At 40.6% G+C, this 16,567-nt stretch overlaps 1 protein-coding gene across 1 annotated transcript in view; it reads right to left on the bottom strand.

Annotated features, from left to right (window-relative positions):
- Nucleotides 1–16,567, bottom strand: part of LOC138287529 (protein mono-ADP-ribosyltransferase PARP12-like) — a 149,395-nt gene that overhangs the window by 74,494 nt on the left and 58,334 nt on the right. Inside the window, exons 4-6 of the mRNA XM_069228003.1 lie at nt 10,903–11,790; nt 6,953–7,054; nt 2,607–2,733 (exon numbers count right to left, since the gene is read on the bottom strand). Coding sequence (XP_069084104.1) covers nt 2,607–2,733; nt 6,953–7,054; nt 10,903–11,790 — 1,117 coding nt within the window. The remainder of the gene's footprint in view (nt 1–2,606; nt 2,734–6,952; nt 7,055–10,902; nt 11,791–16,567) is intronic.

Here is a 16,567-nt window from a genome sequence, read left to right as displayed (position 1 = left end):
ATTAGTTAATTATAAAAATATTTTAATACACTTTTTGTAATATAAAAATGTATGTAACATTAAGATTTTGTTAAAATGTGTTTAAATCATTTTTCATCAATTCTATACATCACTTTTAATAATTGTTACTGAATAGTGTTTTTTGGCTTAAGTTTATTTTTTAAACTAAAGAAAAATAATGTCCATTTATTTTATTATATTTAAATTAATTTAAGATGTAATTTAAAATTAAGTTCATAGTGTTGTGGAATTTTTGCACTTTGTTTAACCTTTAATAAATATATACAATTAAGTTAGATTAATACTTAACATAACAATATGTATACTCATTTATTATAAAGTTTAATTTAGTTTCATTTTCCCCAAACGTTACCATAGAGTAAATAATTAACTTTTTTACATTTTCCCTAAACGTTACCATAGGGTAAATAATTAAATTAGATAGTGAATATGTTTTGTTTTTAGATTTTTGCAAACATTATATTATATTTATTTATATTTTAACTATTTAAATAATTTAACATTATTTCCTATAGGGGTTTATTTTAAGTCCCTACCGCCATTATTTTCCATGGAAGGGTGTTACAGTACCAACGGTTGGATTTACTCCAGCACTGAGCTGGAGCAATTTACTACTGTTTTTGGGCCACTTTTTGGCTGTAGTACCTTTAGAAGTGCTTTTTGTAAATAGAAACAGGCTTACTATTTTGTGGGTGGGTGCATGTCCCTCTCCATAAACATTTCTCCAGCCCTCCATAAACACCTCTTTACTCCTCCCAAACCTCACCTATTTAATAGTAAGTATGCCCCTTCCCTAGCCTTGGCCCTAGTACCTCCGAGGGCAGTTGGAAGAGAGGTTTTCCATGTAAGTCTGTGGTCACCCACAAGCACGTCTCTTTGTGAGCATTCACAAACTCCTTTCTGATGCCCTCCCACCCTGGAAAGAGTTGTACATTTTCACCAGTTAAGGCCTGGAGTAAATCCCTTTTTAAAATGCGTAGGAAAAGAGAACAACTCCTCTCTTCGTAAGGGCTTATGGGAAGGAGTTTCTCCATGAGAAAAAATAGCTTTCTCATTGAGGAAAAAGGAAAGAATAAATAGAGTGGTATAGCAGAGCGGTGAAACCTCTTCTTAATGTGATATTGTATTGTGGATACAATGCAATGATAACATGCGTATGCCAGAATATCACAAGTCTCTCCCAGGAAAGATCCTGGAGACCTGCAACTCCCGCAACGTCTCTGGCATACTCTTGGAATATTTGGTAAATACCAAAAAAGGAGAAAGTATGTTTAAAAGTGAAAGGAAATGTCTGAACATAATTTTATGAGGTATTGTGAGTTGGGCTCTCTGTAGTCTGCCTCTTTGGAATACAATTGCACATAGATAGGTTCTGTATAAGGTATATTTGCAGCGACAAGTTCTCCATGCATTTTCCAGTCTGGCTGAGCTTGATTAGAGTGAAAATCAACACACTATGGGGCCGATTATGAGTTCAGCGGACGGGAAGACCCGTCCGCTGAACTTCTGACGGGGAGGTTGCCGCCTTACTGGCTACCTCACCGCTGACCCCACTATGACTTTCCCACTGGGCTGACAGGCAGAAAATAAGGTTTCCGCCCGTCTGCTCAGCGGGAGAGTGGCAGCAGTATTGTTGCGGCCGTAATCACTGCCGCCCTCAGGGTGCACCAGCACCCTCGTAATGTGCACTATCTGCACCTGTTCTCTGCCAGCCTTTTCATGGCAGTGAAAGCGCCATGAAAAGGCTGGTGGAGAACCATGTTGTAATCAGCAGGGTGGCATTGAGTTCAGTGCTGCCCTGGCTGATTGCAACCTGCACCTGCTGTCAGCCCATTGGGAACACTGTTCCTGGCGAAGATGACGGTGGTTTGATGTCCTGAATGCCAAATTATTAATTTAGCAGTCGGACTGCCAAGCTGGTCGCAGTCATGACAGCAACCACTGTCATGTGGTCCTATGTGTTGAAAAGCAGGCAAAAGTAATGAGCAAAACTTCTCAAACTTCGCCAAGGACAAAAATCAGTACCTGTGCAATGAGAGCAAAAAGTTATTTGCACACCCCTACCTTAAACCTCCACCCATTTGTATTAGAGTCAAGCACAAAGAATCCCTGTTACGGTCAAGGAGGGTGACTGACAAATCCAATTCCAAGACAATGCCTAAGAATGTATTTAAAGCTTTTAAGCCCATCGCTAATAAAATACATTTTTACTCCATTTCTTACAACAGGACTGAAACTATAGCTCAGATACCACTGTAGTGAATTTACTCTCATTTCCAAGCACATTTACAGTTAATTGTATTTCCATTTCAAAGCTTACAAGCTCTGCTCTACTGTTTTCTGAGTCCTAATTCCAGGAGGGACAGATCCAAGTATTTTCTAGGTAACCACTGACAATGCAAATTAGTTCAATTTAGAGTCATTGCATATACATTTATTTAATGTGGGTATCCTGAAAGTCTAGCATTGCTTATACCCTCCAGGACCTACAGTGACCATCCCTGGTATTGATAAAACCAACTACAGCTGAAATATAATGGAGTCCTTAGGGGTTATATATAACAAGTGTCAGTTCCCATCTGTACCTGGCATTGTTGGGATCACTGTAGGCTTTTTCAATGTCCTCCATCGACTGAAGGTCTTTCCATTCTCCTGTTTCCTCCAATATCTGCCAGCGGTAGGGCAGATAGTAGTGCATCTGGGCACAGTTCTCTGGGTGAAGAAAAGAAGGAAATCATTTGAAGATAAGAGTTAATGTACATTGCCAGCTCAACAAGAATGGGGACTATGGGCAGCAAATGCAATGCTGCTGCTTGCAGCCACTTTGGGCAGCTTTCCACCCAGTGATTTCACCATTTATGCTGAAGTTAAAAGAATGAATTTAGCAATGCTGAAAATAATTACATAATGCTAGAAGAGAAGCACAAAAGCCTTTGGAATACAGGCGCTATCTGGATACCCACTTATTGTTAGCACAGGATTATAATTATCTTTGCAGTGCACCTTGCATGATCCTGATATTTTACTTACTATAGTTCTCCGGCTTCCATATTAGAATTAACACACAAACAATGGATGAGTTTACAACAGGAAGGAAACTGAAGAAAATTGCAGTGGCCCTATCACAAACTTAGAAGCCTCTGTACAAAAAATCCAGATTGAGAGACTCCCTGAGGTTGTGTTTTTTTGATTCTGTGCCTAACTGCAGGAGTCTCATTATTTCTGAGTTCAAGAAGGTCTGCTCATGATCTTAGGACTCTTCATGAGTTTCTCACTATTGCTGTGACTGACAAGCTATCCTGGTAGAATCTTCAGAAAACATGAAAATGATAAAGAAGAGAGCACAAAACACATCATAAGGTTTTGGTTTTAAATTATAGCACAAAATAGGGACTCTCTCCAGAAAACCATATATGAAGAGCCCATACCAACTGCTCCTTTCAACTTTTGTAATAATCAAACTATTATATTTACTTTTTGTTTGATTAAAACAATTTTATTTTCACAAATAACCTATGAGTTTTGAAAAATTGCTTTATGATTTTCTAAAATTACTGTGAACATTCAGGGCCTTAGTTAAAGCTTGGTGGACGAGCTACTTCATCACAATGGTGATGGATAACTCATCCATCGAAATATAAATCCTGTTATATCCCATGGAATTTATATTTCGGTGGACAGGACATCTGTCACCATTGTGACGGAGTAACTTGTCCACCAAGGTCTAAATCAGGCCCTCAGTCTCTCCTAGACCAAGAAATAAAAGACTAACTTGACTGTACTACTGCTAATACCAGCAGTATTATTCATAGCACACGGGATGACGAGAAAGGGGAATCAACTAGTTCACAAGTAAGCCAGATTAAGTGCTCATGTTGCCCAACATCAAAAACAGAGTTCTATCCCTGGACTACCTGCCTGGTGCAGTTGCATGAACCTCAGCAAATCTCTTCATAAGCAAGTTGTATCAGTTTCTTTAGCTGACAGTCTTAGAGCATGGATGTTGAAAAATAACCAGTTCTACTGGAAGACAGAGTGCAAGTGAATCTTCCCCCAACATCATATGAATGAAGCTCCTGTATTACATTGGAAAGGAACTTATGGCATGGAAAAGCAGTGGTAGTATTTCATTTTGGTCCTCCAGCCTTCCAGGAAATGAACAACATTCATGCACTGGGGGCAACAGTCTATAAAGTTTTTAATGGCTAAGTCTCTATAAGTCAGTAGAACATTAATATCATGAAACACCCAAAAGGTTGGGTCAAGAAAAACTGGTCTGCCTCTTTATAACTAGAGTAGTTACTCTAGTTACTCACCAATGTTTAAATTTTATATTAATTCCCGCATCCACAAGGCATTTCAAATGTAAACAGATACACAGCAACTGAATTGTCTGTTATTGTGGTCTTTTTTATAAAGCATACATTTCAAGACAGTACTTTAACTTGCTTAATATTTATTTAGATTTACTTATTCTGTGATATCCATATATTTACAGTTCAAAACAAATGTTCATTCACTGTCAAGAAAGATCTAATATTTAAGATGTTCAAAATTCACATCACTATCCATTCACTTTCTTTAAAAAAAATTTAATTCTTTTTATTTAAACCGGTAGTCTTCATACAGCCATGAATGAAGGATTATGCTATCAACATACACCCTTTAAGCAACAACCAGAGACTTTACAAAGTGAGTACAACACTTTGCATTTAGAATGGCGCTTTTACGGCCCAACACCTGGGTTCAGCCACCACCCTCTCCCTCTGCCCTACAGTGCACCTTCACCTCTATTCATAATTCTAATTCATCCCTTTTATATTGTCTCCAATTCCCCAAATTCTTATCCCATTTCTTGGTTTCTTTAAATTCTTATCCGTTTTCTTTTAGATGCCATCCACCTTCAACTCACATTTTCTATTGAGATTTGTTAGAGGTATGCTCATGACACTGCTTTGCATGAAAATTAAACAGGTTTCTTGTAACTATCAATCTGTTTGATAGACGCTTCTCATTTAATGCTTATTGCTTTTTTCGGTTGCATTTTGTTCTCAATTTACACATGTTGAATGCTACTTAGGGGCAGGATTATTGACTCATGCTCAAGGAGTCATAGAGTCCACCTTGGAAGTACACAGACAACTTGAGGAGTCTGCTGTGACCCAGAAAAAGCCTTCCATTTGTATTATGTTCTTAGCTTGGTGCTTGCCATGGGAAGACCGGGTACTTGTTTCCAAGTTGACTGAAACCTTATTACAGATCGCAACATACAAAAATTCCATCAACTTGTAATATCAACTCCCTTTCACCAAATTAAATGCAATCAATAATGATCCCGAGATTTATTCAACTATATTTTAAAAAGTGTGACATGTTAATATTATCTAATATACAAGCTTCCCTCAACATTTAAAGCGTCTATCAAGTTCTAAGTCCTCCGTACTACACCATTCTGCCATCACACTTAACATTTATGAATGAGTTAAACCTTGTTGTCAGAATCACAATACAGAATGAAGAGGTGCACCACATCAAAAATAATGCCACCAAAGTCCCAATCATGTGAATAATTTTGTAAGATTGTTCTCTTTATTTTCTTTTTTCTTTCTCTTAAGCCCGTCACACATTTACACTGGAAACAGCCAATGCGTTTCGTCCCTTGAGAAAGGAATTTTCAGGGCACACAAGAGTAACCTTGATTTTATGACTTTAATGAGTTCCTTTCCACAGTTTATTTCTATCCATCACAGTCATCAAGTTATTACTTTGTTATTCAATCTTCCCATGCTCCTTGTACGTCATCAAACTCCCACATCAAATAATAAATGCGTGGTAGTTGCAGGTCAATTTTGCTTGATAATATTTAGCTATTTTAATATTTTAATTTTGTCCGCGAGGTAAGTAAGCTGCAATGTTCCATTTCCTCTGGTTCTCCAACTAGCTCTATTCCACCCAGAATGTGGCAGCCTGTCTCTGGCACTTTGTCTGAAGCCTGCAATACATCTGCAATGCCAGACTGGAAAAAAAGCCTGGGTGGTGACAGTATTAAAAAGAATCATCAGCGGATCCTACCAACCTCAGTAATTTCTGGCCTAGCGCGCTGCTTCTGTTCCCAGCTGAAATTTTGGAGAAGCCTGTGGATTCAGTTCTCTCAGATTATCTTGATAGCAATAATCCATTGGCATCTGCCCCGTCCCCTGCAAATAGATTGGTTTTACCTGCTTCTCATGCCTCAAAATGCTCTGTAAGACATTACCTCTCCTTACTGCTGAATACTGACTGTTGATTGTTCAAGCTGCCATCTTAAGTCCGTTAGATTATGGGAATTCTCTATTCCATAGGTTCTCCAACTATCTGATTGAGCGTCTCTCCTGTATTCAAAATGTGGCTGTGCACCTGTCTTTTTCACTTCCCTGAGCCTCTTCTGCGGCTGCTGCTTTAAAGAAATTTAATTGGCTTCCTGGGAGTTTAAGGATTTTTTTCAAGTCTTTGTGTGTGTATCAGGTGGGCCCCATCTACCTTCAGGGCATGTTTAATTGTTATTGCCTTGTCCGCTATCTGTGTTTCTTTGTGCTAACATTTTATTGTAGCTGAAATTTAGACTCTATCAGGTGGGTGACAGAGCATTTTCGGTACAGGCTTCCTGCCTCTGGGACAGCATGTCTTTTTCTCATAGGAGGACCTCTGACTACAGTCAATTCAGAAAGTTGCTCAAAATTTGTTTGTTCTACCTGTAAGCTCAGCGCAAGGACACCTTTTTTAGGTAATTGTGCGCTCTAGAAATGTAATAATAATAATGATGCTGATGATGATAATAATAAAAAGAATAATAATGATAATAATATTAATACCAACAACAATAACAACTGTGGAATAAAAGCAGCCCATGAAGTTCCTTCGCCTGCCGAAATAATATTTTGTTAGGACTCACTAAGGCTCTTGCAGAACTTCCAGATGTGAAAGAGGCAGATCTCTTTGGGATGACCATGGTCGTTTGAAGCCGAGGCTGTCATGGAAAGCTGCTGCTGCAAATCTGTGGCAAATAAGAGCACAAAGCCAAGTAACACTGACCATTGAGAATGTGTAAACCACAGATGTATATATGACACTATATTCCGACACATATGTACTCATTGTTTTGCAAATCATAACAGAATTCCATAATCATACTGAAATACAAGACCCGGAGAATTGCACAGCAACTTGGTATATATTGAATAAAATACAGAACGTCTTGTGTCCCTTTCTCCTAGCCATAAACATTTCAGATGTCTTAAGTTAACACATTTCTGCTGTCCTTCCGCATCATTATGAAACATACCCGATTTCCGACTCTACACGAAAACATTTCTTGCATCTTAACTCTCTACCCTCTCCCATGATATATGGTATTCTACATACTGTTTACCTCACTCTAGGATGACAATGGACTACCATGCCTCTGCATTCGGAATGGAAGTCGTTAGGGGAGAGCCATGTCCATGAAGATGGAATTGTTTGCCTTAACACATTTGCAACAAGGCATCATTTTGAACACATAACATTTAAGGGATCAAGCACTTTTACGTGGAAAACCACCACTGCACATAGGTGAGAACAATATGAGGCAATGTTCTAGCAGAAATGGTAAAGTCCAAAACTGTAAATGAATTGAACGGGGTGAAGACCAAGACAGAGAAAGAAGGGTACATAAGGGGCAGACAGGGACAATGTCATGTCTGTGTGTCAGGATAGGCCTGGAATGGGCTGAATGGATGGACTGTGTGGTTCTCATCTGCCTATTCACTTTATGTTTTACCACTAGGTGCACTCCCATTAATAAGAATCCACTACATCAGTTTACGCTTGCATCAGATGAAAATTACCATTCCTGACAATAACACTACAGTGATAATCACTGCATCGAATAAGGTTTGTAGAAAAGTAAGTGTTAGGGTGGGATAAGCCCGGATCAGCATAAATTTAAAGAAAGGCTTTTCTTAGGGTAGGTTTTAGGGTAATTTAAATTTAAGATTATAGGGTGAGTTAAGAATTAAGTTTAGGTTGGAGTATGAGGTAGACTTAATTTTAGGATTGGGCTTTAGGGTAGAAATGTGTTTTAATCTTACATTTAGCCCCAGGTTTAGGTGACGTTTAAATTTAGGTTTTGTGCTAGATAAGGTCAGGTCTAGTTATTTATATTTTATTTAAAGTTAGGCTTAGAATTAGGACAAGGGCTACTTTTGGGGCTCATAAGGATTAGTTTTAGATATAGAGTTAGGGTCCAATTTAAGATTATAGTAAGGTGATGGTTTATGGTTTAGTATTAGTACACTTGCCTTTGTGCTTTCCTTAGTTGATGCAGCGGTGCTCACAGTCATTGTACTTTCTAATGCACTTGCATCCATGTAGTTGTAACTCATTGTAGTTGTATTCTGTGTAGTATAAACACTTCAAATGGTTATTTATTTAGGATCTCACTAGACTATTGTTTTCCAAACAAATCACACATAATACAAATATACAGAGGGGGCTTTGGTCAGCTGGATTCATTCACTGGTCTGTGGAATTGTTATTTGAGTTTTGCTTCCACCTTCCACAACATACAGCATGTGGCAATGGGTCAGCCCAGTTTACCCACCATCTCCTTTCATATAGAGTGCCTGGACAAAGTTATTTTCTATTCAGTGGCAAAAGCGCTTTAGAAGTGTGCTTTTTAATTTTGTTTTTGCATATTTTCTTTAAAACGTTTTGACTTTTCTTTAATAAGGTTTCTCACACTTCAGGAGTCCGATCGGATGGCGGTTTAGGTCTTGTCTCCTTTTTGAAGTTGCTACTTTTCTGACATTGTGACATTATAATGACCTGCTATTTGAGTGCTTCATTCGTTGGTTGATGATTTCTTTTTGTAGTCTTCATACAAATTAATGATGAAATGCATGGAACAACTGAAAGTATTGTATGTTTTTTTTAAAGAATCAGTAGCAAAATAATCAAATCATTGAATGTTTTTAAATATAATATTTTTATTGCAAACATATGGGGGGTCACATTTAAATGGTGTCCTGTTTTCTTTTCTTCTTATGTTTGTAGGGTTTGCCTGCATTGCTACTGCTTCCTTTACAAAGTTTTCCAAAGAGGGTTAACATGTATGTATTAGGTATTTGTGCAGCGCAAACCTTAGCAGGAGGTAAAGAAGCATGTGCCATTAAACGTCTTCACTATGACACACAGACACGCATGCATCTGAAAACAAAACATTGGCAATGCCAATCGGTCTGGCCTTCCTTCCAGCTACAGTACCTCAAGCAATTACTAGAAGTCCTACTCGAGCTGTAGAAACAGAGTGAAGTCTTTAACAAGACTGCATCCCTTAATAACTTTCCTAGATGTCCCTCAAGACAGAAGCATCTGCTTAACAAGTCTGTCACAAAGCTGCAATAACCCACATTGTTAGTAAATATATTTCTTGAGTAAAATGCAAGTGCTCGAAATGTCCTCCACAAAGTTGAAGGTGACTGGGCTTCAACATAAAAATGTGCACATCTACTTTTGCTGCTCTAATAAACTGTGATTGATTTCAACAGGATCAGTAAGTATGGCAATGCTGGTATACACTGATGAATCAATAACACAATTTTCAATAAATGTCTTGATTACTATGGAACACTTGTGAAGAGAACCTAGTATAGAGAGGTACTAGCAGCCACTGATTAAGTCAAGTGCTTTCAACAATAATGCTGGGAAACATTATGCTATGGGCTGTGGTAGGAAGAAGCAAAATGCAAGCCAAAGATAAACATATTTGGTGAAGGGTCCTTTTTATATGATATTCTTTCATAAAGCTATAGTTCCATTTGTTGTTAATAGAGGTCCCGTTCAAGTGATGAAACTGCTTCAAATGACCTACACCAGGCTGAGGGATTGTGGCTTTAATATATGGATTTACATATAATTGTTTGCTATTTAAATCATTTGAGCTTGTTGTCCACAGTCCAAGTATTTGCCACAGGTAGATCAGAATAATGAGTCAAAGTTATAGATTTCAATACATTTCTCGATATTTATCAAAGTAAGTGATTAAACCCTACTATGTAAAGGAACTTTTATTCGGTTGTAAGTGCAATTGGTTTAAATAATTTATTAAGGCTGTTTATTTTGAGGTCAGCGTTATCCTATATGTAAAGTAGTGAGTGTACTAAAATGCCTTTGAAAAGCAGCAGTACTACAAGTAGTTACTAGAGGTCTCTCTCTCAAGTCAGATAGAAGTGGCTGAGGTGTCAATCACAAATATGTAGGGGTGTGGCTTCAACCTAGAAACCTGCCTACATATTCTAGCTACTATAATGACTTGTGCTTGTTTTATATAGTAAAATATATACCTCAACTGGTATACAGTAAGGAGGCAACATTGTAACTTAAATATGCTTCTTGAGAGTTATGGAAATAATTTATAAAATCCTACCATTTATAGGGACTATAAATGAATGGAAAGTGCAAGTGTCTAACAAGTTATTTTTCTTGGAGGGACTATTTTTAGGTGTATGTCTACACGTGCAAAGGAATAATGCAGGCACAAAGTGAAAACATGGAAAGGCTGGTGTGGGCTGGTCTGCTGATCTATGCCTTTTGCTGGGGTGGGAGACAGCGTAATTGAAGTCACATTCCAACAGATGAGTAGTGAAAGAGTGTTGTTTGGGGTGCCTATATATGTTGTATTTTTATATGATATTTTTGAAAAAACATGACACTGGCCAGACAGCTGAAACTGTCTTTAGGCCAGACCTACCAAATCTGATCTGGAACGCCTAACAGAGGCATTAAGCACACAAATTAAACCTTGACACTTCACCATTGAGGGTTCAACTGGAAACAAATACAATATAGACGCATTGCTATTACCAGTTGATGGAGCTGTTGGCTGAACGCAAAGAGGAACCGGCACTGGAACATCCAACATGCTCTTTGTCACTGCTGTATTTGTTGCCTTGCGTGGTGGTAGAGCTGCCAAACAGGATGTTGTCCCCGAGTACATTTTGGGCATTGCTGAGCAGAGTGAATTGTTCACTGGCACTTGCACTGCTAGCATGTTTGTCTGAAGAGTTTCAATTAAGGGTGTTTTTGCAACTTGTTGAGTAACTGTAGGAGTCGTAGCCAAAGGAGCAGCTGACACATGTGATTTGGTTGACTGTGTTTTCAAGGTGGGATGTCTTTGTGATGCCTCTGGAGGATGAAAGTCAAAAAAATGAGCAGTAGGTACTAGTTCTGGTGTATTTTTAAGTGAAGACCCAATAAGCGGTGCAGTCGTTTGTTCTTGGCTAGATGAAGCAACGAGTGGAGGAGATAGGCCCACTGGCACAGATGATTTTGTTGGCGTTACTGTTTTGGTAGGATAGTTGTGTCCTTTCAGAGCCACAAGAGGCACCTGTACTACTGGATTGTCTGAAGGTGGAGCCATATTATGGAGTATTGTTGCTGGTTTCTGGATGGATGCAAGGGTTGAAAGAGTAGGTGGCCCAACTGGTATGTGTGAGGTGACTGGAGGTGCGGTCCAGGTGGGATTTCTTTGTGCTGATCCAGATGGCATCGAAATAGAACAATGGATGCCTGGCACTTGTGCAACTGCACTTTTTGCCTGAGGAAACCTGTTGGTGGGTTCTGTCTTTGGAACTAGGTCACAAGGAGCATTAAGTGGATACAGCTGATGAAAAGGATGCCCCAAGAGTGACAACCTTGGATTACAAGTCTTTTGTGAAGACATCTTAAGATCTGTTGTGGGGCATAAATGACCTGGAAAATAAATTATAAATATATAAATACATGTTTAAATAAACACATTTTTGCTTACTGATTTTAACTGAGCTGTTTTAATTCCTGACATTCCGATTATACTCACTTGTCTATACATTGTGAAACAGCAAAAAACAAAAAGTTCTTTTTTTAGGGTCTCTTCAACTTACTCAGAATTCCTTGTGTTTGACACAATGATGTGTGACCCACTGCTGAAACTAAATCGTGAGAATTAAGCATCCTACCTAGATACTGAGTGAGAAATGTCCACTCCATCACAAGAAATCATTACAAGACATGGCAGGGTTCTGTTCTGGTGCTCTGGTTCAGTTATGACACAATGTTGGCCTCAAATCCTTGGAGGCCAGCAGGCATTATATAGATCTACATGAACTAAATGTGTAACTATTAAATTCTGTACTGATACAAGCCCTCTAATACCATACTACTCAATTAACAACACTAGTGTTTCAGCCATGCATTACAATCCTTAGAAATATTTTCCACAAAACAAACAGCACTACTCCCGTCACACCAAAAGGATAACTGTCCTTTGGTCTATGTACAGTTGAATTCATGGAGAAAGAATGTTTTGAAATTCACGGTGCTTCAGTTTGTGCACCCTTGGCTTTAAAGGTCAAACTGGACTGAAATATTATAATCTGCAGTTACTAGTGGTATATTGCTCATTCAAGGTAAAGGGGCTGTTGGGTGAAGGTTATGTCGGTCCTTGACCCGATTTTGAACACCTTCAGTCAAATGTTCTAAAAAAGAGTAGGGTTCAATTGCTTGAGTTTCAGGTTCAGCACTCTGAGCTGGCAGAAACTTTGGAGTAACCCTGCTTAACCGAGTGTTACATGCATGCAAAGGACAGTTCCAGACCTCACCTAACCAGGTGTTCCAGAACTCATGAACCCTTAAGATGCTTCACACCAGCGTGCTGCTGGACACCACACTAGCAGACATGGAGTTCCCTCACTGCATGAGGTGATCTCTCCTGTGCTCACTGTGATTGGGGTGGTTGTCTCGCAAGCTCTGGGTAGTGTGAACAGTGCCAGAGGGTTTCAGAATGCTGCATGGCATGCTGGATGGATGCCAATCTTGACCCACATTCCAAGATGGTGGACAATCCCTGGGAAGTTTATCAGAGTATCCCAATCTAAGACTAGTTTTTTCCTGTGATATCAGTTCCTTTTTCAATCATATATAAGGCAGCTTGGAAAGACAAGATACAGCTCAATGCATTTCTTTTCTTTATTTTGCATCCCGTTCAATGCACATTCATAATCATATTTTTCCCCGCTTCTTCCATCTATCAGACTGTATCATCTGCTTTGTGGATCATTTCCTTGGCTCTGTTTAGATCTGCCATTTGAATCTTCTCGCCTCTTTTCTCCTTCCTGATGTCAGGATCTATTTGGCGCCTTGCTGTTGTCACCATCGATATCTTCATCTTCAGTCTAGAACTACAAAGCTTATCAAAGGAAGTTCTTCCTCTATGTGGGCTTTTCCTCTTAGCTGTGACCTTTTTAAAGGAGACATTTGTCATCTTTAACATATAATATTCTGTGCAGGGTGGCACCATGGCTATTGGACCACACTTTCCTCTGGCAAACTAGGAGAGCACTGAACAGACCTCAGCAAACCGACTGTGGAGCCTCTCTAGATTCATCTGCTTCCCCAGGTCTGGGCATAACATAAGTGTATCTCCTTGGTTATCTCTTCCGGGCCACAAACTTTGTGTAAAATCTATATGCGAACAATCGAACTAATAGACTGGACCCCCTAAAGATCATAAACTGATTTAAAGCATATCTATGCTGCAGGAATGTTTCTACCCCCCTCTCCACCTATACGATTGTAAGTCCCATCATGGTTTATTTGCACATAACAAACTCATTTCTTGCCAACAAAGGGGATATTTTGATTACTTAGTGGGATTCTTCAATACACCGAGTCTAGGCTTACTTGTCGAGGTCCTCATCCTTGAGATAAAGCCACAGACAGGAAATTCACTTCCCCCTTTCTTTTGTTTCCTCCCTTTAGGGTATATCTTCCTGCCTGCCAAAGTCACTTCCTGAAATACCAAGCAGACAGAGAGGTAGGGCAGGAACTGAGGACTCGGACGAGAAAATCAATAATGAAGTAATGAAGAATACCATCATTAATGTAAACAATTGCCACCTGATCTGGCTTCCTTGTCCATCTCTTACCCATAAGGATTTATAAACCAATAAGTCATTGCAATTTAAATAGAATATCCAGACTACAGGACACTGAAACACGATTAACTTTATCAAACATAAAACAGATTCAACCCTAAAATGCTTTTAGCACCCCAGTCCTAAACTCAGTCAAGCAGAGACCTCCAACCGATAATTTATATTGATTAACAAATGTGACGGGCACAGTCCAAGTGGCAGAGCAACAAAGTTCATACAGATTTTCAACTTTCATTTCCGTTCACCAGGCTGTCATAATTCTAGTAGATTGGCCCTCACTATATCCAAGAATAGGTATTTCAGGAGAGGCATATGCAGAAGAAATAGCTAATTAAAACCAATGGATCAATGTAGAGATAGAAGGTTTACCTCTGTCCCTGGAGAAGCAAATGTGACAAACAGGTCAGTACTGCACAAAAAAACTGAGGCATGTTTCAGATACACAGATCAAAGGGACTGTTAACATCTAGGCAATGCAACAATTTCGGCGGGCGGGTATTAGAATGTGGAGGATGCGTAGGTTTCTAAATTTTGAAGCTTTATTGAGTTCACATAACAAGGATGGAAAGTGTCTCTGAGGCTCGGGGTGGGGGAAGGAAAGGTGTTTTTGGTTATCTATCTTTTCCCGCCTTCCACTGGGTCTAATGCTGCTTTCTCTTCCTCTTCTTTCTAGGTGTTCCCCCAGGGATGGCAGCACCAGATTCCTCGAGGAAAGACAGAGTGCTAAGTATGAGTTTCAAATTCACTTTATTATTGTTTAGACCGCCACCTCACCTGTGATAGTGCTTTCAGGTAGGGAGGACCATGTGTGCCCGCCCCGAGTTTAGGAAAACCCAAAGTGATCTTGTAGTGGTTCAAGTTCTATTTCCTTAGATTGCCTGGACCCCGGGATTCAAATATAACTTCCCTTTCATTCAGGGATTGTGATGAGTAATCTTGGTTTTGTCTTTCCACTCGAGCTATGCACACATCAGGGGGAGTTACCTTACACACCCTGTTCTGTAAAACAGTAGTCTGAAGTGCCCTCTTTCCCGATCCCCAAGTAAGTGAAACACAAATGCCCAAACAGTAACAGAAAATATACCAAAGAAAACAATGCTCGCTATCCTTTTCCTGTTTGTAATGAGGGGAGAAGGGGGGTTCTGTTAAGGGCAACAGTATAGTTACTCTAGGACTTCTCACCCAGAAGTGTCCCTGCCCCTAAACTACCCATCCGGTAACTTCCCTACCCCTTTCCTGAATCATTCGCCCACTCAGTAGAGTTGCGGCAGGCTGACCAGTGCCCTCCAGCGGCATCCACCACTCCTCCACCCAGGTCTCCTCAAGGTCAGTGGCGGCCTATTCTCCTGCCAGTTTTCTTTCTTCGCCCTCGTTCGGCGTCGGTAGCAGGACGTCTTCTCCTCCCGTAGATCTCAAACTCTCACTCTCCTCCACAATTCAAGTGGTGTCTGTGTTTTTGACCCCCGCCGGCTGTGAGTCCTGATTGAATTTAGACCCTTGAAGCCTGCCGTCCTGTTCCAAAACATAGGCCCTCATTCCAACCCTGGCGGTCATAGACCGCCAGGGTGGATGTCGACGGAAGCACTGCCAACATGTTGGCGGTGCTTCATTTGGCACTCCGACCGCGGCGGTGCCGCCGCGGTCGCCCAGCCGGGTCCGGCGGTTTCCCGCCGGATTTCCCCCGGCTGGGAGAATCCTCCATGGCGGCGCTGCAAGCAGCGCCGCCATGGGGATTCCGACCCCCTTCCCGCCAGCCTGTTTCTGGCGGTTTTTACTGCCAGGAACAGGATGGCGGGAACGGGTGTCGTGGGGCCCCTGGGGGCCCCTGCACTGCCCATGCCACTGGCATGGGCAGTGCAGGGGCCCCCTAACAGGGCCCCAGCATGATTTTCACTGTCTGAAAATCGCGACGGGTGCAACTGCATCCATCGCACCCCTGCAACACCGCCGGCTCCATTCGGAGCCGGCTTCTGTGTTGCAGGGCCTTTCCCGCTGGGCCAGCTGCCGCTCCCTTGGCGGGCGCCCGCCGGCCCAGCGGGAAAGTCTGAATGGCCCCGCGGTCTTTTGACCGCAGAGCGGCCAAGTGGCGGCGTAAGTTTGGCGGGCGGCAACTGCCGCCCGCCAAACTTGGAATGACCACCATAGTGTTTCTTCGTTATTGTTTGTGTCCTTTCAGAAGTCCAGCTCAACTTAAAACCGTCTTTCTTTCTCTCCTCATAGGTTTTCATCCAGCACGACAGATTGGCAGAGGCACTTTCAGGATTCACATCAGGTAAATAAGAGGTTTGAAAGGACTCCTTCTCACAGACAAGGAATCCTCTTTGGATACAGAATTCATACATAAAACGCGTGACACCAATTCCAAAGACAAATTTATAAAGCACTTTCAATTGAGAAGAAGAACCAGGCCTTAATCTCACTTTTAAGGAATAAACAAAGGCATGGTTCATGACAAAAAAAGAGATCCCAACTCTCCCACTTTAAGGCAAAACATTGGTGAAAATATGAGTAGCTTAAGTCAAAACTAAAGAAATGACCAGAAATTGATAGTGCAC

This window comes from Pleurodeles waltl, chromosome 4_1 (assembly GCF_031143425.1).
Source record: "Pleurodeles waltl isolate 20211129_DDA chromosome 4_1, aPleWal1.hap1.20221129, whole genome shotgun sequence".
Lineage (NCBI taxonomy): Eukaryota > Metazoa > Chordata > Amphibia > Caudata > Salamandridae > Pleurodeles > Pleurodeles waltl.
Note: the sequence above shows the minus strand (reverse complement) of the source record. Positions and strands in the feature narration are given on the sequence as shown.